Genomic DNA, 27,495 nt, shown 5'->3' with positions numbered 1-27,495 from the left:
CTACGATTAACCTCGCAGCCGTCAGTAGATTCGTTATCAGTTCCTTAGTTTCTTTACTGCATTTAAGATCTTCTTGCAGTGAGAGTAATGCAATCCTTGGTGTGTCCTCTATTTTAAATCCCACAATCTGCTCAATCTCAAAGAGCACCATCTTCCAAAACTTTTGCAAATATTTACAATCCCACCACATATGTAAATACGTTCTTTTTTCACCACAACCCCTCCAACAATCTGCTGAATGCTGATTATTAATCTTATTTAATCTAACCGGAGTTAAATACCACCTCCATACAAGTTTATAATAATTCTCCTTTATTCTTACTGACATATTTCTCAACACTCTCTGTCTCCATAGTCCTTCCCAACTCTGCTGTCCTATCTGTATCTTCAAATCGGTCTCCCAAACCACTTTCCCTACACTATCCAACAATCCTTTCTCAACTAATATAATATATAATTGACTCATTAACCCTTTTGTCCCTATATTTTGTCCCTTATCGATTTCTTTTTTTCCAATTAGTTTCTCAAACTTCGTCATCTCTCCACTCTCCATTTTCTCTTACCCAATTTTTAGTCCATTGTTCCAATTGCCCATAATTTAACCACGTTAATTTTATATCTTTTAAAACCTCCTCCAACCTCTCTCTTGTATTCATCCCTCTTAGCCATTCTCTTAATTTAATTTTATTTTTCTCTATTAAAACTTTACTTAATCTATTCTTTAGATCTTCAGGAAAATTCTTTAACATTATCATCGGTGTTAAGGAGGAGCTGCTTCAGAGCAATTCCTTTTTATATTTGTTCCAAAGTTCCCAATGGAACTTCAGAAACTGATTATCTAAATCATTTGTTTTATTTGTTTTAAATATAAATCATATATTTGTTTCTATCTAGGTTTTATTGAGTTTAGGGAAAGCAGATTAAAAAAATTTAAGAGGTAACCGAGTCAACCAGAAACTGTATATTTTTCTTCTATCTTTCTTTAACTGAGTAAATTTAGCAAAGTGTTTACAGTATGACCATTTCCCATGTTTTGCACAGCTGTTCTTTAATAGGGAAAGAACAGAATGCCATTTGGGGGGCAATTCAGATTTTTGCTGAGTTTAGACATTTCCAGAGGAGATTTTGGTATTCCTTTAAAAAAATAAAAATAAAGATAACCCAGAAGTATATTTATAAGTTAAAAAATAATGTTAAGTGTGACAGAAATTTCAACGTTTGCACAATTAATCTTACAACATTGGAAATCCTAAAGTTGCAGCCTTTTATCAGATATTCTTTCACACAAGATGTTGTCCTAAATGCTCTAATGAAGGATTATTATTCCCCGTTGAACAGAGTGCGACTTATTTCAACATAAACATGAATAGGGTTGCACTGCACATGGCTGACAGCAAAAGGCAGTAATAACCAATTCCTTTTACATTCTTCTTCACAAGAGAATGAAGTAAGCCAGATCTGCTACCTGCACTCCCATTTTACTGGTGGGAAACTGAGCTGACAAGCTGCCACACTGGATCTCAAGCTAGGCACACATCAGGAGAAGAAGGTAAAACTAGGTTTACTGCTAGTTTTACTCTTCCATTATCAAAGGCAGTAATGCCTATGATAGTTATTGCTGTTGCTCTCATGTCCTGCTTGTGAGTTTCCCATGGGCAGCTGATTGGCCATTGTGCGAACAGAATGCTGGACCAGATGGACCTTTGGTATGATCCAGCTTCAAGGCTCCTCTTATGTACTGCTAAAGCTATGCAGGTTTGGTCCTATATAAGGAAGATTGCCCTGAAACCACATATAAGATGCTCTATGTTCCTCTAATGAAAAGTGGCATAAAAGCAACCAAAGACATTTTGGCATCTCAGGCAGAAAGTAAAACAGGCACCACCATATGTGTTAAAAAACAACAAAATTAATAATTGACTGTTTGCTGCCCTTTAACTGATAGCCCCAAATCTTCCACCTGAAGCAGGCTGCCTCAGCCTGCCTAATGGGCCAGCTGTGAATCAACTAGTGAATACGTCCAGGGAAGAGCACAACCGCACATCCTAAGAGCCCCTTTGGCTCCAGGGAAAAGTGCAAGCAAATAAGGTAATCATGCAAAGTGTTTACACCTAGCCCCATGGCAGTGCTAATGACAAAGATGGTGATGAATGACTTGCTGGGGCTGCCTAAAAAAAAATCCCTATTTAATCCTTGGTTAATGGTAGGCTTTGAAAAAATTCTACTCAGTCATCACAAGTACAAAAGGCCTGAAATGGGAACAGGCCTGTGCCAGGAGGGCACACCTCTGCCAATCTTCATGGCCCCAAGCCTCTACTTTTGTGTAGTGCCATGCTGAGCTTCTTCCCCCACAACCCAGTGACAACTAGACTTACTGTATCAGTAAATGTACGTACACTGAGGTGGTTCTGGTGTTCCTTAGCACTGACAATGTATCAAATGCCTATGGATGTCCAAATTCTTACCGCCCCCATCCACACATACCCTGGCTCAACCATACCTTGCTGGAGAGGACATGGGGCATTCTACTCTTGACACTGACCTGGTTTGCACATAATGACACCCAAGAGTACGGGTTGTTGCCTTACCTAGAGTTTTCCCATGATTTGTCCGCCAGACAACAGGTTGCTTTTTCAATTCAATTGTTTGATTCCCTCCTACTTTGCCCTTCCTGTCTCCTAAAAGCCTTTCTGCTATGTACTGGCATGTAGAGTGTCTGGGTTTGTTTTTAACACTCTTGCCCATTGCCTCTGTAGCCTGGTAAAACAACCCATGGTTCTGGGCTCACACAGTTAAAGCAACCCAGAGTTTACAACCAGCAACAAACCATGGGTTCTCTTCCTGGGATGTTCATGGTTAACAACCCAGAGTTAACTGAGTTCAAGGTTTGCACATAACGACAACCCAGGACTCAACAACCCATACTCAACCTTTACTCTGGGTTGTCATTATGTGCAAACTAGATCAGTGTTGATGCCATCATCATGCACACATCTTCCATAATCTCCCGCCAGAAAAGACAATGCATGTTAAACTCAATTGCATTGCTTGAATTGGACTTGCACCATCCCTCCAAACAAGGCCTTGTCTTGGTAACGACCCACTTGTCATAGAATAAAATCTGAGGTGAATGGATGGGTACAATGTCTTCACAAATGCACCATGAAAGCATAGACTTTTGAACTAGAAACAGGATTGAGCATCCTGAGAATTTTAGTTTTGGGGTTATTTTGTTTTTTTAAAAAAGGAAGATTCTAGCCACCATCGTTTTGAAGATAAACTTGAAGATAAACTTGACAACATGTAGGCAATGGCTGGGTTCACACAACGTGGTAACCCACCCAGTGTGGGTTGTTGTTGAACTTTGGGTTATCATGGGTTATCATGTTGCCTGAACATAGTGCTTTTTCCTCAAGGTGGATTATCGTTTTGTTTGAATGCAGCACGTTTTCCACAGGATTGCTCATTAATGATGCTAAGTGGCTTATTAACCAGCATGAAAACTCAACAGCAAGCCATGGTTTCTCAAGGTGGCTTGTTTGAAAAAAATAAAGTACACTGCAGGGCTAACAAGCCACCCTGCAGAAAGCACACCACATTCAGACAACACAATAACCCATGGTGAGTTAGCGTGTCGTATAATCTCAGCCCTAGTGTCAGAAGATGGCTGCGAACAGGTGAGATTGTATCTGCATAGCTCCTTCGCACATGATTTTGTAAACTGCCCAGAGAGCTTCGGCTATTGGGCGGTATAGAAATGTACTAAAGAATAATGATGATGATGCTGCCAGTTGACACTTCCATCCAGCAGGCCAGCACAAACCTTAAATAGAGTAGCCCCTAGGCTACTGGAAATTCCATGGCAAACGCACTGACAGACTAACTGAAGGTCTGAAAAAAGTTGCCCCATTCGCCGCCACAGACACCTCCTCCTCCTTCTTCTTCTGTCAGGTCAAGTCCTGTCGAGTTTTACCTCAAAGCCTCAGGTCCTGTCATGTTTTCCTCAGCAAAACCTGCTTGCTGGGGATGGAAAACCAAGCCTAGGCTAGGCCAGGCCCTGTGTGATGAGAACTAACACTACTGGATTTCTTCAGTGACTCATAAAATAGGGATTAATACAATATATGGGGGGAGAAGGGAAATTGAGAGCAGCCACCATAGTGGAAATTCCCTACTGAGGAAAACAGTCTTGTCCAGTGACACCACCAAATTCCAGTTTGAAAGCTGGTTAAAGAAAAGAGAAAAAAAAGGATGGAGAAGGGAGGGAGAGAGAGACTTCTAATTCTACAACAGGATGACCGTGGAAAAGGAGATGGCCTCGAGCTACTACAACCCAGACATTCAAAATTCCAAGACAACCAGCTTTGCAGAAAGAGACAGACACTCACTTTCAGGAGACACGCAGCAAATCCAGGCCTACCTCCCACTCCGCCAGCGTGTTGAAAACCCACGCCCAGCCTTTGAAGAGTGGGCCTTTAATAAACAAAATATTAAAACTGTCCAAGAAAAGAATTCAAGCTATGCATTTTATTTTTCCATCAGACCAGGGAAGTGGGGAGAAGAGACAGGATTGAGAGAGAGAAGAGGGGGGGTCACGTGGATGGAATTGGCACTGCTATTTGAAGGACAGGAAGAGGAAAGAGGTAGCCCTGGGAAGTTTCTAACAATTCTGATTTTATACAGCCTTTAAAATTTCAAAGCTTCATCTCAGAGGGTTGCTTCTGACCATGAGTCCAATTAAGTTCAACAACCTTTCTCCAATATTTCTCCTGCCAGATATCTCCGGGATGCTCATTGGAAGGGAATAGAAATAGCCATCTGCTGTTTGATCCCAGCTTCTAGGTATACTGCTTCTGAACATTGAAGCTTCCTTTTTAGCAATCCTAGCTATTCTGTGAGTCTGTCTCGCCTTTTAACACTTAGCCCGAAGCACATTAAGGTACAGTCAGACTCACAATTATGAAAAACAAATTCCACCCAGACCCCTTCCTGATGGCACTTACTTCAAACCATAGTTTATAAGGGGAAGCTTCCAGCGGATGAAGGCAAGAACATGTTGGCCAAGCAAGAGAATGTCCAAGACAAATAGGTGAACCTCTTAGATAAGCAGATGCAGGCCTTGCTCTTTGTGCCAATCACATGAGCCCTATGTTCTGCCAACATAGCTGAAGGAACTTAAAACTAGTAGCACAATCCAGATTTAGGCAAAGTAGAATCTACAAGGTGGGCTGAGAAAAACGCGTCCTTAATAAACCCCAAGCCTAATCCAAGCAGAGGCCATTTTGTGGTGGTAATGAAATATGCAAGATTTTGAATTACACCGAACTGTTTAAACCAAATTACCACCTACATAGCTCTGACCCTCCACTCTAAGAGCCTCCATAGCAATACCAATTATCAGGACCATGCAAGCAACAAGTGTTACACACACACACACAGAGCCATAATATTACTATATGGATTCCCCACCCCCAGTAATCTCCATGTTGTGTGTGGGTGTACATGTGTGCTATACGTAAAATTTGCATAAACCCAAAAGGATAAAACTGAAATGAGATGCAATGAAGAATGCTCTCTGGATACAACTGGAATGTATTAATTGCTACACAACCCATATCTCAGCCATACTTGCAACAACTATGAGGTCTTTGGTTGTAGAACAGATTAGAAATTGTGAACCGCCCAGAGAGCTCCGGCTATTGGGCGGTATAGAAATGTAATAAATAAATAAATAAATAAATAAATTCAACAGCAAATAAAATAAATTTTACAGCAAGTAATTAACCCTATTCAGATGACACGCTAAGCCACAGTAGTTAAGCATTTTGACCTAAACATTATGGCATAGTGTGTCATGTGAACCATTCTTAACCATGGTGACAACATAACCACAGTTTAATCATGCTCACTGATTGCTGCAAAAGGGTTAGCAGCCTAACCATGGCTTATCGTGTTGTCTGAACAGGCGCAGTCATACTCTCATTTTATAGAAAGACAACAGAAAACTGAACCCAGTTGACTTATGTAAGGAAAACCAAAGCTTCTGTAGCCCCCTCCTGGGATTTCTGCCATATTCTATAGCAGCCTTCCCTAACCTGGTGCCCTCCAGATATTTTGGACTGCGCCCACCAGCATCCCTGACCATTGGACATGCTGGCTGATGGGAGTTGAAGTGCAAAACATCTGAAAGGCACCAGGTTGGGGAAGGCTGCCCTACAGTGAGAAATTTGCTGTTTGCAAGGCAGCCAGCTTGCCCCCTCTGTCCCTGGCCTCAGGACCCTCAACATCCTTCCACCACAATTCCTGGCATGAGTGGCACTCTCTCAGATCAGCTGTATCCATCTATACCCAATGGAGTGCATTCCCACAGGCAAGCAATTTTTGCTTTAAGTTGAGTAGACTGCAGACATTTAGCTTTTTGGCCAGAGGATTTCGATTTTTGACTTCCACTGATCTAGCTGACCCACCCAGTGCTGGAAGGATAGAATATGCAAATCAAAACTAGAATCCCAAGAGACAAGATGTACTGAATTGGGAGGGATCAGGCAATGCCTACCCAGCAACCACTGCCCTACCCACTTCAGCATCTTCAGCCCTATACCGAGATGCAGGTACATCTATCCCATGATGCCAATCAGATGCCTTGCAACTGAACATCTGAATTCTCTCTTCTGTATTGACCCAAGCTGGTTCCTTAAGAGATACAAGCACTAACTTTCCAACATATTTTTATGAACAAAACAAATTAAGTTCCTATATCAAATGCCAGGTTTTAAACTCAGTCCCTGTCTACTTTCCAATGTAACCAACAGTCTAACTCCTTAAAAAAAAGAGTTTTTATTATTTACTGTCTGAGCCAGCACTTCCACTAGCTGTCAGAATGCTCAGGCTTGGCTGAGGACACGACACCTCTACTGTTTAAGGCAATACAAAACCTCTATGCGACTTTCGGCCCATGACTTCTGCTTAACACATGAATTCCCTGGTAACATCGCACTTGGACTACTGCAATGCAGTGTATGTGGGGCTGCCTCTGAGAACTGTTTGGAAGCAACTGGAACAAAATACTGCTGCTAAACAACTCGGACCAAGTATAGTCCTACTTACTGCTACTGCACTGGCATCCAATCTAGGCCAGAGCACAAATCAAAGTGCCTGGGTTCGCCATTAAAACCCTAAGCAGCTTGGGACCCAGATACCTTGAGAATTGCCTTCTATCACATGAGCCTACCTCTGCATTAAAATCTTCCTCTAGATCAGTGGTTCTCAACCTGGGGCACTCCAGATGTGTTGGACTGCATCTCCCAGAATGCCCCAGCGAGCTGGCTGGGGCATTCTGGGAGTTGTAGTCCAACACATCTGGAGCGCCCCAGGTTGAGAAAGGCTGCTCTAGATGTCCTTATCCAAGTCCTCCCGTTGTTACAAGTGAGGCAGGTGGTCACTGGAAGGAGGGCTTTGAAAATCTCTCCCTAGACACCTTTGCCTAGTCCCACATTTGACATCCTTTGGGCACCAGATAAACCCCTTTTTCTTTTCCCAGGCCTTTTAGATGTTCTTATTTGACTTCTGTCCTATGCTATGCGTTTATGCATGCTGGGTGACTTAAATGAGCTTTTTTTCTCAATTCATAGAATCATGGAATCATAGTAGAACTGGATGGAGCCTATAAGGACATCGCATAAACAATCAACTGTGTTTGATTGTTTATGTGATGTTGAATACATATTGAAACCCACTCAGATTCCTGAAGATACAGGACAGTAAGTTGAATAAGTAAAGGTATCACTCAGTCATGGCCACAGCACTACAAACACTTTAATGTGCTACCATTGATAGTTCTGCCTGTAGGCTGCTCTCCTTCAGGAGATCAGAGGGTGGAGAAGAGGAAGGGTTTGAAAAAGAAGCACCAGGGAGTTTTAAAATGCAAAGGACAACAGATCCCATTTACAGGCCACACCCTGCCCTCCCCTTCCACCCCTGTCTTAGTGCAACACGTTATTCAGGCATTTGTGGTGTAATGCAGCAGCCAGACAGCATACAGATTACAGTTGGCAAGAGCAAACGACTCAGAGTCTTGGTTGGGGCAAAGAGACCAACAGAAGCACGTCTTGGCTCTCAAGGGTCGACCTCCAGTCACCATTTCAGTCTGGCGGAACAACCGGCTCTCGAGAAAAGGTCTGGAATGTCTCCTTGGCACTTCTTCAAGCCTAGCTTTACAGATGTTCTTTACTGCAAAACACCAGATGAGAGCCTTGGGACAGTATCTAGTGAAGTTTGCGATGGAAAGAGCTGCAGTGCCTTCACCGCGGTGTGAAGCTGGTTCGTTCTCCGGTAACAGCCTCGGAGGCTGTTGTAAGATCAGGCCTCAGTGCCAGAGCACATGCTCCTGTCATCATGAAACTGCCTTCTCCAACTTGGTGCCCTCCAGAGGTGTCCCATATGATGTGGGGAGAAACAGCCCAACACACCTGGAGACAACTGCCATCCCAGCTGAAACATTCAGTTGTTGTTGTTGTTATATTTATTTATATCCCGCCTTTTTCCCAATATTGGGACTCAAGGCAGTTTACAAGATTAAAACATGTACAATTAAAACATATAAATATATAATTTACAAAAGTTAAAATAGAATTAAACCTACAGTAAAATTAAAAACAAGTTAAAAAAATTAACAGGTTAAAAGGTGGGGGGGGGGATCCAATACATTAACACAGGTCCAGTATAGTTCCAAAAGCCTGCTGGAACAAAAAGAGTTTTGCCTGTCTCCGAAACTGTAGCACAGAGGGAGCCAGCATAGCCTCCCTGGGAAGGGAGTTCCAGAGCCTTGGAGCAGCCACCGAGAAGGCCCTCTCCCACGTACCCATCAGGAGTACCTAGGATGTTGTTGGGAGTGAGAGCAAGTCCTCCCCAGAAGATCTCAGAGCACGGGCAGGCTCATATGGGAGAAGACAGTCTTTCAGATAACCTGGACCCGAGCCGTAGGGGGCTTCACTGGGTGAACCTGCACCTTCATTTTATGAGTCTCTACACCTCTGGGGTGCCAGGCAATTCTCAACGTGATGCCTCCCCCCACCCCCATCCACATGGCAAATATTTGCATGTGATACAGTTGGGAAGGGAATGTGACAATCTTGTTCGATGTCTTAGCTAAGGGAACACACTCATCTCAGGCCTCCTTATTTTCTTCACTGGAAGGCGAGTTAAAGGACAGCCACCACTTGCCTCTCTTATCATATCTCAAGCAGAATAAGTTTTCAAGAAGGTGGTAGAGCTCTGAGATGGCTCCCGACACGCCTGTGGAATGAATGCCCCCTGCCTGAACAAGGGCTGCAGAACTTTCCATGGTAGATGGGAGGGGGGTTGTGAGGATGAATCTTCCCTTCCAAGGTAAGAGCCCTCTCTCCACTCTCAGAGACCTGAAACATTCTACAAATCCTGGGAAATCCTCCTAGGGACCACAGGATTGCATACCAAGACACCATTACTAGAATGCCACCAGAGACTTATCCCAATGGATTTCCCTTCTTTTTCCCATTACAAATGGGACTTTTAAACACACCTTGGATTAAAATTGGGGTAGGGTGGTAGGCAGATCCAGCCTCCATGCCTTCAGTTCATCATCCCAACCCAAAAGGATTTTTTTTTTTAAGGAGATCCTGTGGGAGGCACCTAAAAAAGGCAAGGCACACACTGATCAGGTTCATACAACATGACAACCTATCATGGGCAACCACCCAGAGCTCTTTCTGTGAGGTGACTTATTTTCGTGAACAAGCCATGCCGAGAACCCGTAGCTTGTCGTAGGGTTATTCTCGCCCATGATGGGTTGTCATGTCATCCAAACCCGGGAGAACAATTTTATTGTGGACTGCATGGGTCAGCTACAGAACCGCTCAGCAAGAGTGGCAAATAAAATTGCACTGCTCAATTTTCACGATGTCACCCATGACTGCCCTTCCAAAGTGCCGAAACAGCACTTTGGAATTATCAGGTTAAGATCTTCCCTTTCCAGAGCAGCTGGAGACTCAGGGGGAATGTTGAAAACATGGGGACACTGAAAAGACAAAAAATCGAGAGGATCACATTGGCAAGGGGGAGATATTGTTCTGCCTTATTTGATGCACCTACATCTTCTCCTCCCCGCACCCCACCTTTCTTTTGCTGGTTCTGAATTGTGGTATCAGGTCCCTCCTTCCCTTAGTATTATTTCTCCCCTGGTCCTTCGCAACTGTGCACAAATTAGCTTATGCAACCCTGTCTTGTATTTCCTTGTATGTTACTTACTTCCCTTCATTGTTCCCTTTCACAGCTGAAACAGACATGGAAATCGACCAGGCAAGACCACATATATCTGACAGCTGTAAGTGTGTACTTGCACACCAGTGAAAAAACATGATAATAGTTTTTTAAAAGTCACCCCAATTGCACATTTTTGGGGCACTGAAAAATTTAAAATAAAAATGATGGGGGAGCAAAATGGGGAAGCAATTGGAGCCACAGTGGCTGTGCATTTTTGAGGCACTGAAAAAAAAAGCTGAGGACCAAAAAATGGCTAGCGATCAGAGCGGGGAGGGGAAGACAAGACAGTTTTTACAAAGTCCCCTGGGATACATGCCAGAGCTGGCTGGAGGATTGAGAGGAAAGGAGAGGGAAACAACCAGGGACAGCCGAATTGTCTGTTAGGCATATCATAGGTTGTTCCACGAACAACCAAACCACCATAGCTTATCAACAAGGTGGTTTAGCATAACGTATGAACCCCGCCCAGTGCGGGGATCACACAGCCCTCAGTTTGGAAACTGTCACACATAAACAAAAAGTGTAGAAACCTGCAGATGTATTGAATAATACTTGGTTTCCCAAACATCACTCCACAAGATAGCAAAGGTTTCTCAGATTGTGCCTTGTGTTATTTCCGTCATCCATTCAATATTCCATTTCTGACTCATAAGAAATTATGCAGATGGTATTTACACGAAACATTGCATTGCACAGGGACGGAAAAGACTTTCCAAACATTGGGATTTTGCCATTATGCATAAACTTACTGCGTAAGTTCATACATCAATTTCTCCTAAGGACTGCTTTTTTAAAAAAATATTCTTTCCATATGGGGATCTAAATGTTATCTATGACTAAGTTAGAAATGCATAGGAATTTTCACATTGCCTAGTTTATGGGCTCTCCTTATTTAATTGACTCTGCGTTACATTTTATTAACACATTCCCTGCTGGGGATAAGGGAGCTCTTTTTCGTGTTTCTCATTATTTTGTTGAATTTTATTTGATGATTTCCCCCTGAATCAGTCAATTGTTACAACGACAAAAACAAAGATTACAACGAAACAAATATTTCTTTGCCATACTACTGAGGAAGTGTAAAATTGGCTTGAACGTTGGAAGCCGACAAGGCGAAACCCACCACGGTCAATAGGGTCACCCTATTATGAGATGCCGGCAGAACCTTGCTGAGTCCAGTATTATGGCTTGCAAAGTTTTCATTCATTCTGCAGTTTTGATATGCCTATTTCTCTAAACACAAGTTCAATATATGCCAAGACATCACTTTCTGAAATCGGTTTAATGGAACGTTGTTTCTTAAAACGAGGAAATGCACATTACCCACCAGCTCCAGAATCCCAACTTATTATCCCCAAGGACAAGAACGTGACCCTCTCAAGAAAGGTCAAAAGAACTTGGTGTTCTTAATGTGGAGAAGACTGCAAGGTTTGTCGATACACATCGGGCTGCTAATGAGGATGGGTGCCAAATGGCTCCCTTACGGCTGCTGCGGGGAGGACAAAATGAGAACAACCTTAACATTTTGAACGTTCCTTTCCGTCCCAACTCCAAGCTGTGTACTCTTAACCATGGCAGTGTCAAGCAACAGGGCAACTTTAGCATGCAAGATCAGCGAGTCTCTGTCACTGGATGTTTTCACAAATGAAGAAGCATGAACATCTGGCCCAGATGGTTCAAGGCCAGAGTGACAATGGCCAACACTGACATCCATGCAAGGAACACTGGGGGGGGGGGGGATGCTGGCTTTCTACACCACCATGAAACACAGAAGCCGGCTTCCAGGAGAGAGTTACTGTATTCAACTGCTGAGAATTCCAGCAGTTTTTGCTCTCTAAGAGGCCCATAAGGCTCTCATGGGGTTAGTAGTAGGAAGAAAGCTCTCAATGCAATAACAGTGGGTCTGAAACATTGGGGGACTGGAGGGCTTCTGCACTTCTGCTATTTATTATTTATTTATTTATTACATTTCTATACCGGAGCTCTCTAGGCGGTTCACAAAAACCTCTCCTCTTCCAACCAACAATGTCCAAGACCACATCTATGCCACCATTCCATGGGAAGGTGGGAAAAGCAAGGGAATGCATACTGTTGGACTCAGCTCTCTTTTTTTAATGCTCATTTCTAGGCATTACAGCTGTAAATATCTACCTGAAAGTATGTGGACTTTATCTGCTAGTCTCTCAGGTGCCAGATGGAGAAAGTTTAATCGTTTCCCCAGTGGATGAAGCATCAATGATCTGTGAGCTCCTTCCCCTTCTTCAGAAGGTCTAGAAAAGTATGCATGGTGTAGAGAAGGAGACATTTTTCCCCTCTCTCATAATACTCGAACCTGGGGTCATCTCATGAAGCTGATTGGTGGGACAGTCAGGACAGAAACAAGGAAGTACCCCTCCGCACAGCACATAGTTAAAACTATGGAATTCAATTCCACAAGATGCATTGTGAGATTTAAAGCCACTCTGGATGGCTTTAAAAGGGGATGGGACAAATTCCTGGAGTAGAAGGGCTATCAATGGCTAATAGTCCTAAAGGCTATTTGCTACCTCCAGAATCAGAAGCATTATGATGATGTACACCAGTTGCTGGGAAACATGGGCAGGAGAGTGCTGTTGCACCCATGTCCTGCTTCTGGGTTCCTGGTCAGCAGCTGGTTGGCCATTGCCTGAACAGAACACTGGACTAGATGGACCCTTGGTCTGATCCAGCAGGGCTCTTCTTATGTTATTATGACTATAAAAACCAGAAGCATTTCCAAAATAGTAAAATCATGCAGACATGCACAATTTGCATACACTGCACCAGTTGCAAAAGTTAGCTTCCTTTGGTGCAGAATTTGAATTGTTCATGTGAAGAATTTATTTTTAAGCCAGAGTGCACATAACTATGCCAATATCCCATAAGTGACATGGAGTTTCACGTTTGGTGAAGACCCCACCTACATGTGTGCCAGTAAATTTCTTATTCTTATCTCCTCAAGAGGCTCAGAGTGATGTACGTGATCCTCCACCACCCTCCCACACTTTTATCCTCCCAACAAGCCTGACAGATCGGTTAGGCTGAAAGAATGAACAGGACTGACTCAGTCAAGTTTCAAGGCTAAGTGGGAATTCAAACGTGGGTCTCCCTAATTAAAGTCCAAGACATCCCATTACACTGCATAACAGGGTAGTAATTGATCAGAGGCGTCAGATTACTAAGTAAACATTTTAAAAAAAAACAGAACTCATGATTGTATCTGAGGCCACTCTTTCACCCTGGGTATATTCAGACTACCCAGAGGCAAATGCTACAGGATTATTTTAGCCTAGTTCTCACTGAACTGGTAAATGTGTGCCTCAATTGTAACAGATTTAGTGCTCCTCCATGCAAAAACAATAAAATAAAACATAAAAAGCTAGCATCTTTCCCCGACATGCTAGTTTTCTACACACAAGGATTTTTATTTTTATTTTAAATGTAGAGAGGAGCATTCAACTTCAGACCCACAGTCTGAAGGGGCATAGTCCAGGGGCAGGTTTATCACCACAGTGAAAACTGAGCCTTTTTGTTGTTCTTTGATGGAAAATTCTGGGAAAGAGTAATGGGACAAGTAACGTTAGCTGAGAGGGGAGGATTAACAATCATGCAGCATCTTTCTCCAAGCCTCACTTTGCAGCAGTAGTAATGACAAATAAATGCATCTGCAACTTATCGCAGATTCCACGAGGAGACCTCCATGACTTATCACAGGTTTTATGCCTGGAAGCACCGAATAGCAAGTCACACCAAAGAACTAAGGGAAAGAATGCGGTGTGAAGAATTTGGGGGGGGGGGGAGACAGGGCTCCCAAAATGAGTCGGACCCAGACTATATGAAGAGGAGAGTGAGCCTGTGGGGTCTCTACTCCCAGCTTCACCAAATCTCACTAGCTGGACCTCACCACCACCATCACAAGCAGCCCAGGATTATGTCACTTCTCATTTTCTACCCCACCCACCACCCCAGAGGAAGGGAAAAACTGGTGCACTCTGCCTACCCCCATTGGGATTTCAGCAGATTCTCTTCACATGCTGCCAAGCATCAATTTCAGACTACAGGAGAGAGAAAATGGCTTTTAAAGGAGAGCAGGAAGAGCCAGTACAGGGATCAGCAGCTGGCAACCCATGGACTTAGTCAGGGACCCTAAAGGGGCGTTGCCCAGCCGCCCAGCTGCTAAGCCACTCTGTTTGATGTTGCTCTGAAGGAGGGAAGAGTATAACATTGAGGGGGGGTTGGATTCAATGGCCTTATAGTCCCCTTCTAACTTATTATTATTATTATTATTATTATTATTATTATTATTATTTATTTATTTATTTATTTATATAGCACCATCAATGTACATGGTGCTGTACAGATAACACAGTAAATAGCAAGACCCTGCCGCATAGGCTTACAATCTAATAAGTTGTAGTAAACAATAAAGAGGGAAGGAGAATGCAAACAGGCAGAGGGAAGTGTAAACAGGCACCGGGTGGGGTGAAGCTAACAGTATAGAGTCCGAACAAACTCAATATTTGAAGGCTATAGGGAAAAGAAAAGTTTTTAGCTGAGTTTTAAAAGCAGTGATTGAGTTTGTAGTTCTCAAGTGTTCTGGAAGAGCGTTCCAGGCGTAAGGGGCAGCAGAAGAAAAAGGACGAAGCCGAGTAAGGGAAGTGGAGGTCCTTGGGCAGGCGAGAAGCATAGCATCAGAGGAGCGGAGAGCACGAGCGGGGCAATAGTGTGAGATGAGAGAGGAGAGATAGGCAGGAGCTAGACCGTGAAGAGCTTTGAAGGTCAGCAGGAGAAGTTTATGTTGGATTCTGGAGTGAATTGGAAGCCAATGAAGAGATTTCAGAAGTGGAGTGACATGGTCAGAGCGGCGGGCCAAGATGATCTTAGCGGCAGAGTGGTGGACAGAGACCAGCGGACTGATGTGAGACGAAGGAAGGCCAGAGAGAAGAAGGTTGCAGTAGTCCAACCGAGAGATAACCAGTGCGTGAACGAGAGTCTTGGCAGAAGAGACAGACAAAAATGGTCGAATCCTGGCAATATTATACAGGAAGAAACGACAGGATTTAGCTACTGCCTCGATGTGAGGAGACAGCTCCAGGCCCAACCAGTTCCACTTTGGACTTCCAGTGAGCTCAAGAGTCCACTTTGAAGACAAAGACAGGAGCAGGGGAGGAAACTCAAGATCTGACACTAAATCCATGAAAGCCCGTAGTCTGCCAGCCTCCTTCTGTTCTGTACCATCACACATACAAACAGCCACCATTTCCTTGTCCTGGTTATGTTGAACTTCAGGCTACACCAGCCCTCATCATCTGTTCCTCATCCTGCGAAGCCGCCAATATATCAGCAACCACACCATCGCTCCGCCTCACAGGGAAGGTGAGCCACAGAGAATTTATAGGAGCAGGGATAGCCACACAGACTTCATGGAATCACATATTAAACAACAGAAAAGTTGCTTCGAGGCCTTTAAGTTTGACACCCCTGACTGAGGACATACCAAGTAAGACCACCTAGAATGATGTGTCCGATACCAGAAATCCCATAAGCAGTGACAGCATCCCCTGTTCACCCACAACATCCAATATTCAAGGATAAGCACAAAGATTCCATTCTTAGCTATTAGGGCTAACAAGCGGGACCTGCCACAAAAACATTGCAAGATATCCCCACCCTAAGACAAGTTCTCTGGTTCTGGGCTTCAGCCAGTCTGGAACAGGAGCTTTGCCCTGCTATTCAGGCTGGGGGCAGGGAGGAAAGAGGACCCCCCCCACCACCTTTTCTCCCACCCACCTCACCTGACACCTTCCCCTGCTGTGCTATATAGCACTGGGTGGGCTAGCTGACAGCTCTGAACTTGAGCATTTTATTGCCATATATGAAGCAGAGAGACACATTCTGGAGATAAAGAAAGGAAAAAGGTGTCCTTTCTCCTTTCCTGCCGCCTGAAACATCTCTGTGTAGTGCAAGGAGGGGAGTTTTTAACCTCATGGCATACAAAGCAACCCCACCCACCCCAGGCAGGATATGTACTATAAGCTGTTAGGGATTTAAGCACGGAGGCCAATTCCTTCTCCTTCCCTCCCTTCTCCCACCTCCCCACCTGACACCTTCTTAATTCATACATCCTGGATGTTCCAGGCTAGGCAGTTTTTGGAGATTTAAGGATTTATTTCTCAATCTGCAAGTTTTGTTTCCAAACAAATAGTCAGTTCACCATCCAAGTTCTCTTTCAGAGAGAACAGTAACTTATTCACAGGAAAGGATACTCTGCAACGTTCTCCTGGATTGCTACTTCGGGGCACATGTAGCCGCCCTCTGGGTACGTCTTTATTAATCAAAGCCTCCCCCCAAAAACGGAGATGCCCCAACCGGCACTCTTCACCCTTCCAAGAGATGCTCACTCACTGTGCCGCAGACTTTCACGTCGTGGAGTCGGCCCCATTCGTCCTCGTAGCTGTCCACCATCATGACGCTGTCGTCCTCCTCCTCGTTGCCCAGCTCCGCGTGGAGATGGAGACGGACCTCTTCCCCCAGCGAGTGCATCCCCACGGCTGGGAAGAGCCCCTCGGGAGAGAGCGGCATTATCGTCGAGCCTACCTGCGGGAAGAAGCAGCCAAGCGCTCCGTTATACATAGGTGCTGCGTCTGTTCTGCTAAGCACGCCAGTGTGGTGTACCAGCTAAAAGCCTTTCTACGAATTAAAAAAAGAAAAGAATGAAGTGGCAGAGTGAGTTGGCAGAGTCCTTGGCCTGTACCACTTCAGGCTGCAGGTGGAGGGGGAGATTATATTTTTAATTCAATTTTTAAAATAAAAACAACAACCACCCTGCATTCAGAAAACTAGCAAAATGGGGCAAAAGGTATCATGTAGATCTTTCCCTGAAGTGTTCAGTTTCCTACATACAGGTAGGGGGTTGTTTTAAGTGCGGAAGCATTAGGAAATGCAATCCTAATTGGTACAATCCAGAATTTTATCACCTCTAGGAACATAGGAAGCTGCCTCATGGCGAGTCAGACCCATGGTCCACCTGGCCCAGCACTGTCCACACTGACTGGTAGCATCCCTCCAGGGTTTTAGGCAGGATTTTTTCTTCACCCTGCCTGGACTGAACTTGGGACTTTCTGGATGCAAAAAGCAGGGGTTCTGCCACTGAGCTATGGCAGGTGGGCAAATGCATTCTGCTTAATTTTTTGTAAAATAGATCCAAGAGCGTGAGCCAGGAGATCCCTGAGTAAAATCTCATCTCAGCCATGAATTCAATGGGCCGCCTGAGGGAAGCCATTGGCTCTCTGGGTGGGGTGGGGAATACATCATTTTCCTTCTTTCGTTTTTGCCCCACTTTTCTTCCCTGGGACTCAAGGCAGCATATTCAAGCTTTCCCGGGCAGTCATCCCATCAAGGCCCTGACCGGAACCAATCTCACTTAGCTTCAGCAAAGTTACTGCATTATGTGCTTTCAGAGTCTGAAGGTGCCTAAAAAGGCAACAGACACATACACACACACACACACTCCACCAAGCAGAGCTGTTGTGGTTTTGGTCTTTGTTTCTGTATCAATAAAAATTATGTGCAATGGACTGGACCTATGGAGGAGCTACGAATCAAAATGGTAGTTGTCCTAGCTGCTAATATAGCACCATGCAATTCCCAATTTATGAATTTATTTTAAAAACTCCTAGAGTCTGCTCCAGGTGTAGCTTTTGGGGCATGTGCATATTCGGCAGCAATAACAATATTTATAATTTCTTACACACCTCTCCCTCTGGATCGAGGCAGGGAACCACACTGAATACAAAAATATAAAATACATAAAACTGACTAAAAACCTAAAACCAAGACATTATTAAAATCCTAAAATCTTTTAAGACATTTTAAAATTCGATTGGAAAGGCCTGCCAGAAGAGATCCGTCTTTATAGCTTTTTTAAATTCAGAAAGACTATTAAGTTGGTGGATCTCTCCCGGACAAGAAACTGTTCTGGGTATCACCACAACATGCCTGCCATGGGAAGTGTGGCAAAGGCCAAGTGACCTGCCACAAAGACTGTGTCTAAGGCATAGGTAGGGTATTTATTTATTTATTTATTTATTTATTAACATATACTGTCCCATAGCCGAAGCTCTCTGGGCGGTTTACAAAAGTTAAAAACAGTGGACATTAAAAAAGTATATAACATTTAAAACCATCAAAAAATATAAAAACAACAGTATAAAACAGTATCCATTGAGCTCCAACACACTAAACAACTCCTTTGAAGCCAGGTTTCAGCACGAATAGAAACCTATTTCACAGCAATTCTACCTGCTAGTAAGAAAATGTGTTGTTGTTGTTTTAAGTGGGGAGGGTAGGACAATTTGGGGGACACCAAGAATGTAATAGGGCACATTGGTAGCCATAAGCACCACATTGCCTGCCTCTGCTTCAAATCTTTCCCTCGCAAAATTCCTCTTTTAACATCTGATGGAGAACCTTCAAGACTCACCCTCTTCCCATTTTTGGTGAAAAATATCTGTGCCGTCTGGACTTCAAAAGATACTGGCTCAATCCCACAGCCGATCCGATCGCCGGAGCTGCATTTTGTCCCAAACTGTCGACCTTTGGCTCGGCCGTTGTAAAGTCTGGATAGGCAAAGACATGAGTAGAGCTTTATCAATGTTTCTTTACAGGAGATCAACCAATTAGTATCACCCAGGCTTGATAAAGATGCATGATGCTGACGTAACTAAGAGGGTGACGGAAAAGTTCGTACAGAAGAACGGTCAGAGTTTTGCAAAATCACAGCTCAAGCTTTTATAGCAGGACATACTCATTCACTCGCCAAAGCAGAAGAGTCCAGAAAAGGTGCAAGTGTTGTTTGTCGACATTCCTTGGTAAGAGGGCATGGCTTGAATCCCGGCCCTTCTCTTCCCTGGATCCCTGGATCCAGTGTTTATGCACTCATATCAGAGTAAAAACGTAAAACAGTCCAGTATAAAATTCTAATCCATGGAACTCCCTGTATCTTAAATGAATCAAAAGCTTTAAAATTAGCTATGTTTAAAAGCCTGAGGGAGGATTTAAAAGGTCTTTGCTTGCTACCCAGATGATAGCAAATTTGGGACTAGTTACAGAAGAGCATTACTCCGTCATTTCCACCAACCTCACATCTAACAGGGAGGGGCGGGGAAGAGTACACCATCATGAATGAACAATGCAAATGTGTATATTTACCCTGTGTATACATGTGCTGGAAAACTGCTGCTCTCTCTCTTTCTCTCTCTCTCTCTCACACACACACACACACACACGCCAAAACCAAACACACACATAATTTCCTTAATGACAGCAAACAGTGAGTTATTTCTAGGGCTGCCAGTTTACAGTGGTAAACTGAAAGGATTAAAAGCATTTTGAGCTGCAAAATAGGTGCTCAATGAACAAGATAGATTTTAAAAATTAAAAACCCTATTATTTTGAACACACAAACTTGCACCAGAAAAGGCAGCCCCTCTTCTCTCGCATACACACACAGGCACGTGCCCCCACCACCACAGATCTTGTTAGATTACAACTCCCACCATCCCCAGCCGGCAGGGTGATGCAAGTCATAATCCAAAATCTGGGGAATCAAGATTAGGAACTATTAACCTAAAAGCAGACAAAGTATGATTCCCACCTCAGAAGTCATTGCTATTCACGTGCAAATTTATTTCTTAACCAAAATTTCTTTAATAGCTATCAGGCCCACTTATTTCCTATACCTATCTAGAGAAAAGGACACATGTGGGAGGGCTCTGAAGCTTCCGCGAGGCAAGCTGTTAACTCACTTGCCATCATCGGCATGGTAGGCAACTGAATCCGGTAGCCATCCAGGCTGATGGTCCAGGCTGTAGTACTGAGGAACCAGTCCCACCGCAATGGTGCCCCTCACGCCACTGTCCACAATTGATACCTGGAACAAGATGGAGGAATGAATGTACCAAGACACAAAACTGTAGCACCTCCACCCAGGAGGGAGGGCTGGTTGCCCTACACAGCATGAAAAGGAGCAAAGCGTGCGTTTTAGGAATCTTGTGCTATGCAGAAGCCAAGGAAAATAATATTGTATAATGGAAGAAAAATGTTATTTGTCCCGCCTAGATAGGAGTAGCAATTAAGAGACTGAACTGTGAGCCAAGGTGTCCCCAGTGCAAACGTCACCCCTGCCATGAACGAAGTAGGCGGCCTTTGGCAAGCTACTGATCTCTCAACCTCAAGTTTCCACAACTGCTATATGGGTAGAATACTGACCTACCATAAGGATTGTTTGAAGGATTACTGACACAAAACATATGAAGCACTTTTTAAAACTCTCCAAGGCAGTATATAAAGCAGGCTTCCACAACTTGGCACCTGGCAGATGCCAATCATCCATGACCATTGGGTAGCTGGGGATGATGGAAGTTGTGGGCTAAAACCATTGGAGGGTGCCAGGTAGGGGGAAGATAAGGATTATTATGAAATATTTGAATTCACAAGTCCAACTTTTCTCTACCACCCAGGACTACCACTCACCCACCCCTAATGAGAACATGCAGAATGGACCAATTAAATATTACAAGTGGGAGCTGCAATAAAATGTTGCAGTGTCAAGTGTTCCCATTCAGGATTCCAGCCAGATGTTTGCGTTATGACCTACACTTGGCGACTGAATTTGCTATTTGTATTTCAGCAGGGATGTGAAACCATTGGCCATGCAAGTTGGGAATGATGGGAGTTGCAGTCCAACACCATTAGCTGCAGATCTACAACAGCTCTTTCCTCCAACTGACTGTTGCAGAGTTCCCTCTTGGGGTCACAGGAAGACAACCCAAGCACACCCCAAGCTGCTAATCTTTCAGCAGCAACAGTTCATAGAATCATAGAATAGCAGAGTTGGAAGGGGCCTACAAGGCCGTCGAGTCCAACCCCCTGCTCAATGCAGTTTACTCCCAGAGCCCCAACAAGGCCCTGTCATAGGTGTTCCAATCGCCAGGTTGAATATCCCATGGGGCGGACTGGAAATGGGAACTGCAAACCAAGATCAGCCTCCAGCTGAGTGCAGAGTGACCCAGTGGACTAGGAATAAGACCAAAATCCAAAGGCCAGCCTCTTAACCTGCATTTACTGTCAAAGGCAAATCCTACCCGCTGAGTCACAGTTTCCCTTTATGTACCCATGGATATAACCAAACTACACTGCAGGGTTGTTGCAAGGGGAAGGCAACCAGCACCATTTGATGTCCAGACGGGGCATAACACAAAGAAATAAAATAAACAAGGACGGGTTTGTTTGCTGCCTGCCCATTCACCCACCCCGGCCCCATGCAACACTCCAGTGGAATTTAGAAGCTTAGAACAGACCGGGTCAGAGTCTTGACCTACCTAGGACAGGCTTACACATGGGTTATCGTGTTGTCTCAACTCATTTTCCGCAGGATGACTTGTTAACCATGCAGTGCGGTTTATTCTTCTCGAACATGCCATCTCGAGAACCCATGGCTTGGTGTTGCATTGTTCAGGGTGGTTAAAAAGTTGCACTGCATGGTTAACAAGCCACCCTGTGGAAAATGCATTGCGTTCAGACAACACAATAACCCACCCTGCGGCAAAAGCGTTGCGTTCAGGCAACATAATAAACGATCCTGTGGAAAAAGTGCTGCATTCAAACAACCCAATAACCCACAATTCAGTAACAACCCACACTGGGCGGGTTGGTGTGTTGCGTTGTGTAACCCAGTCCAGGACAACAACCTGTCTTTACAGTTCCAGACAAGCAGCAAAGAGGGAAGATTTCTTGGGCTCATAGCAGGCCAATATACATAGCTGATATGCTCTATTCAGCTTGGTGGTCACAGGTTCTGCATACCCATGAAGACCTGGCCTAGAAACTACTTCACGTTACTTGTATCTTCAATGATGACTCTCCCCTTGCCCAGCTCCAGCATTATCAGCTTGTCAGTCCCAACATTTCCCCTTCTGTCTCTTTAACTTCTTAATTTCAGTTTTCCCATTGTATGTAACCAACAGGCATTTCTTCTCCCAGGCATTTAACAGCATTTAACAACATGAGCTGAGTTTGTTTGTTTTTTACGGACCCCAGAACAGCTGTTTTTATAAGGATACTGCTAGTTTTATGCTTTTTATGTTTTTAAACTTTGTATATTTGTTTTTAATGTTTACTGTTTTTAACTTTTGTAAACCGCCCAGAGAGCTTCAGCTATGGGGCGGTATATAAAGGCAATAAATAAATAAATAAAACAAGGAAAATTATACCTTAACATGACACGAGTCAAGTGAGGGTTGAGTGAAATCATTTTGACAGTGGCTCCAATCAGACCACACGCTAAACCATGCTGCTTAACCACAAAATGGTTAATGAAATGCATTATGCATTCCGTTAACCATTTTGTGGTTAAGCAGCATGGTTTAGCGTGTGTTCTGAACGGGGCCAGTGGCTTCCAAAAGATCAGCCAGGACTACCTCCAAGTCAAAGGACCCCTGCTAACTGTTATCAAGAAGCACGGCCCAGGTATCAGTAGCAAGTGCAGTGCAAAATTTAACTCCCATGTCAGGACTAAGAAGGCCAAACGGGACGTTCTTCTAATAGCGGAGCTGTGTGTGATAGGTTTCTTTGCTGTAGTGTAAGCACATGCAGCTCCAATTCAGATCAGGGCCATGATGCTCCGGGAGGAGTGATGTTAAACCTCCCACCCCACCCACCCATTTCCTCCCCACCCAATTACACCCAAATTTTTAAACCGTTGACTCCAGTGATATTTTCCCTTTTTTTAACCCCCTCCCCACCACACCCACAGATGGATGGAATTTCAGGATGAAAAGGAGGCTGTGGTGGGGAAAAGTTTAACTCTCCTTCCCAGAGCATTGGGGCCTCAATCCAGATCAGGGCCACACACACACACAGTAAAGAAGCATGAGTAAAAAAACATAGCTTGTGATGAGAAGAATATTTAGGGTGCTACTATTTCGAGAACTGCCGCTCTAGCTGACAGAGAACCAAGCAAGTTACCTCAAAATAATTGTTGTCTTTGGTCAGCGGGCGAGGAGCAACATAACAGCCGACTTCGCCAGAGTTTCCCTGGTAACTGTAGAAAGACACAAAGTCAGGTTCTCGGCTACTCAAGCCACACAATGTGACAGGTTTGTATGAAAGAAAGGACAAAGAAGAGAATGCAAGGCTGGATAGGAGGCCTCAGTGGAGGGAACACATGGCTGGCAATGGATTACTAATGCTCCAGTCCTAAACTGCTGCACCTGTCTTCTGCCAGGTGCACTGCTGTTGTAATATTCTTTTCATAGCCTTGAAATGGCCAGAGGCAGCTTCAAGATAAAATAACCCAGGCACTAGGGTGTTTCAGAGACCCTCAGCAAAGGGAAGTCACCACCCCAGTACTTGGCTCAACCTCTAACTTATTTACCAACTAAAGGGAAAGAAACTAGTTGATGGACTAAAAGAGGCTCAATCATCTCCTTCATCACAGATGATGTAAATCAGGAATGGGAAACTTCTGTCTTTTTGGACAGCCACTATTGCTCAGACAACAGTCTGGGCTCAGAAGTATATTCTGGCATGATAAAGTTGGCATGACCTAGAACAGGGATGGTGAACCTCTGGCCTACAGGGCTATTCCAGTCCATGGGTCTAATCTGGCCTACAGAGGTTCCCTATCTGGTCTATGGAAGCCTCGGCTCTGTCTGTGGGCCCCTACCCCTAGAGGCCTGGAGATGGGGCAGGGAGGGAGGAACTGATTGAAGATAACAAGGGCTTTCCTTACTTAGCATGTCCCATGTCCAACTCAACGCCCTGGAAATCCCATTTCGTCTAAAATTGCTATTTTGGTATATGTCAATCTTCCCCAACAATGCCCTCTAGATGTGTTGGACTAACAACTCCCATGGACATCACGATAGGGGAAGATGGGAGTTGTACTCCAACACATCTGAAATGTGCCAAGCTGGGGAAAGGCTGGCATAGCTACTCTGGAGATAAAATCATTTGACTCTTTAATTATTTAAGAATAAGCTATAGTATATCATCTGTCTTGGAGTCCCAAGATTATTTCACAGATTTGCCCTTCCACTTCCCACATTTAAAATAATATACATAAGGTCTGATCCCTCTTTCTATAAAAAGTACAAAGGAGCTCTAAAAGCACTCAAGGTTCAAATTTGAGTATTACTGTATCTCTGCAAATGCAACAGAATAAAGGGAGGAGGGATTCACAGTACTCCCAGGATGGAGTATCTCTCACATAAATAGCGAGCACACTTTGCTTCTCATTTTAATAATAAATTTATTTCTAACCCGCCTCTCCATCCTGATCGAGGTGGGGAAGAACAAGCATAAAATACAAAATATTAATTGAAACACAATATACATTGTTAAAACTTCCTAAAAACATATTAAAAGCATCCTAAAAGCATCCTTCTGTCAGAGGCCTTCATTCATGTCCCTTTAAACATCCAGGTTCCCCGGCATGAAAAATCACCTTAATGTGTCTCCATCAACAAGGATATGTTTGAACCTCTCTTGGTAACGGACAGCTCGAACCTCTCTGATCTCCCGAATTCTCCTCCTCCAGTTCAGAAATCTGTAGTGCAGGTTTAAATCATCCATTATGGCTGGAAGGATCTACCTATGGGAGAAGGCCGTGTTTAGAAAGCAATCCAGATTGAACTGAGCAAATGTCACAAGATATCCTACAACCCTGAGATCCCAGTCAGTGTGCCGTAGGAATACCAAGAAAACACGATACAACAGAACAAGGTTCAACTCCCCCCCCACCCCCAATTTGGCTATGAAACTTCCAAGATATATATGGACAGTGAACTAGAAAAGCAAGAGTAGGACACCAGAGACAATCAGCCCCCAAAGTTACGATGCAACACAGCCTTCCCCAACCTGGTGCCCTGCAGATGTATTGGACTACAACATCCATCATTGCCAGCCAACATGTCTGGAGAGCACCAGATTAGGGAAGACTGATATAACAGCTGTTCCAGTCACTACTGCAAATCAATAACCACTGTTCCTTCATTCTGCACCAAGCAATGTTAATGCTGCTTTACAAAATCAAAGGCCAAGTGCACATCCCACAATATGGCTCTGACAGCACTAGATGCAGCCACCTTGCTGATGTTAAGCAGCTTTAGGTCTGGTCAGTGGCTGGATGGGAAGCAACTGGGCAACCCGCCCACCCCCGTCCCCTGCCTTGACTTTCATGATGGAAGAAAGGTGGGGCATAAATATACTAAAATAAATAAATAAAATAAAATGTAGGTGAGGAAAACTTAGCCATTCATTTTACAATTCCTCACATACAGAAAGAGATCTTGCATTTCACAGATACCAGATTCGCATTCAATATTCCACCACTCCTTGTCAAGGTCCCACCATTTTATCTTACACTTCTGTATCCCATCCTTCCAACAGGGTTGTCCCATTTTGCCCTCAACAGTGTTTGACTGAATTTGAACACAGCATTACTAGCACACTCCTTTAACTTCTTTTTAACCCTTTTAATAGCTTTAGGGCACAATCCTATGTGCGTTTAGACGGAAAAAGTCCTACAATTCCCAGCATGCTCCAAATTGTAGGCCTTTTTTCTGTCTAAACATACGTAGGATTGCACCCTTAACCCTTGGGCTAAAGAGTGGAATACAGAACGCTTAACATAAACAAAGTCCTCCCCCACCAGGTAGATTGCACTGGGAGACAGCTCAAAGCCGCTCCATGACTTTCATAGCAGAGTGTGGATTTTAACAGAACTTCTCTACTGCAAATATTGGCACGTTGCAACTTACCTCTATGCTAGCCCACTCAGGTTAATTCTTAACTTCCCATGCCCTCTTCTGCCTATCTACCACCCAAACTTTGAAATGCTGTCCATCTCCTAAAATATGGGGCCCCCGTGCTACTTCTGGGATCTGGGCACTCTCTTCTCAGAACAGTGCTTAGACCAGGGGCAGACAACCTGGTGACCTTCTGATGTGTCGGACTACATCTCCCATCACCCCCTCCAGCAGGGTGTACCTAAGGGGCTATGGGAGTTGTAGTCCAACAACATCTGGAGGGCACCGGGTTCCCTACTACAGGTGTGGACCTGGGCACACACCTGCCATTGTGCTTACTCTTCCTTATCCTTCCTTTTCCTTTTAGTTCTCACGTTTCTCCTTTCCCCAGGCAGCTACAACTTCTCTGCACCTACAGAACACCCAGGATCCCAGCCAGTGTGCTGGAGTGGCTAGAATACAAGGTGTGTATGTAATAAAACCATGCTGAGCAAAAAAATAAAATAAACTTCTAACGATGAAGCTCACCGAATAGCCTTGAGCAGGTCCCCTCCCCCCATCTCTTTCACTACCTAACCTACCTCACAGGGTTGTTGGGAAATTAAAATGTCACCTTAAGCGCCTTGGAGTAAAAGCAAGATGAAGCCATTTAAAGCCACCACCCCTCTTAGGCCACAGCTAGACCGAAGGTTTATCCAGGGATCATCCAGGGTTCGCCCTTGCCTGAGCACTGGATCCCCTATGTGTCACCTAGATGAACAGGTTTGACCTCTGGACGATCCAGGGATAACCCTTAGGTCTAGCTATGGCCTTAGACCTCTTCTCAATCCAGGGCTTAAATACGAGTGAGGGTTTAAATCATCACTCCAGCAACAGGTATTCAGTGCCAGGGCTGAAGCATGGATATGGGGGGGGGGGGTGTTAATCAGGAAGAGAATGCCTCTGAGGTCGTACAGAGTATGTGCCTCTGAGGTTGCACAGAGTGCCTGCCCCCTAATCACTGAACACGGTTTAGGGCTTCCAGGCCGGGAGAACGCAAATTCTAATCTCTGCAGTTCTTTTATTTCCCGCCCCTCCTGTCAGAAAGAAAGTTGCCTCTTCACCCACCCGGCATTTCCAACCCAAAGCAGCCCCCCTCACTCGCACCCTTAAAGGGGAGCCCCCCAGGGTCTCCCCCCACCCACATACCTCCCCAACGCCGTCCTTACCCTGAGAGGCCCTCGCTCTCCCTCCATGGGCCCCGCCCCTGCCCAGCCTCGTTCTCCTCCTGCCACTAGTCCGGTTCCTCCTCGGCTCGCTCTCCTGCCAGCCAGTTCACATCCGGGCTCCCCGGGGCTCGGCCCCTCCCTCCCTTCCTCCCGCCCCTATC

At 44.5% G+C, this 27,495-nt stretch overlaps 1 protein-coding gene across 3 annotated transcripts in view; it reads right to left on the bottom strand.

The window, feature by feature from the left end:
• SPRYD3 (SPRY domain containing 3) overlaps positions 1–27,443 on the bottom strand; it is a 61,958-nt gene extending 34,515 nt beyond the window's left edge. For 2 of the 3 annotated variants that reach the window (XM_063119217.1, XM_063119219.1), the window contains exons 1-6: positions 27,335–27,443; positions 24,824–24,966; positions 23,344–23,419; positions 20,124–20,248; positions 18,800–18,935; positions 16,723–16,914 (exon numbers count right to left, since the gene is read on the bottom strand). In XM_063119217.1, the coding sequence (XP_062975287.1) occupies positions 16,723–16,914; positions 18,800–18,935; positions 20,124–20,248; positions 23,344–23,419; positions 24,824–24,966; positions 27,335–27,361 (699 nt within the window). In that variant the 5' untranslated portion in view covers positions 27,362–27,443. Of the gene's footprint in view, positions 1–16,722; positions 16,915–18,799; positions 18,936–20,123; positions 20,249–23,343; positions 23,420–24,823; positions 24,971–27,334 lie in introns of all 3 variants that reach the window. The other variant, XM_063119218.1, reaches the window with a different exon arrangement.
• Positions 27,444–27,495: the final 52 nt, after the last annotated feature.

The sequence above is a fragment of the Elgaria multicarinata genome, chromosome 3, assembly GCF_023053635.1.
Source record: "Elgaria multicarinata webbii isolate HBS135686 ecotype San Diego chromosome 3, rElgMul1.1.pri, whole genome shotgun sequence".
NCBI classification, from domain to species: domain Eukaryota; kingdom Metazoa; phylum Chordata; class Lepidosauria; order Squamata; family Anguidae; genus Elgaria; species Elgaria multicarinata.
This window is presented reverse-complemented; position numbering and strand designations above follow the sequence as displayed.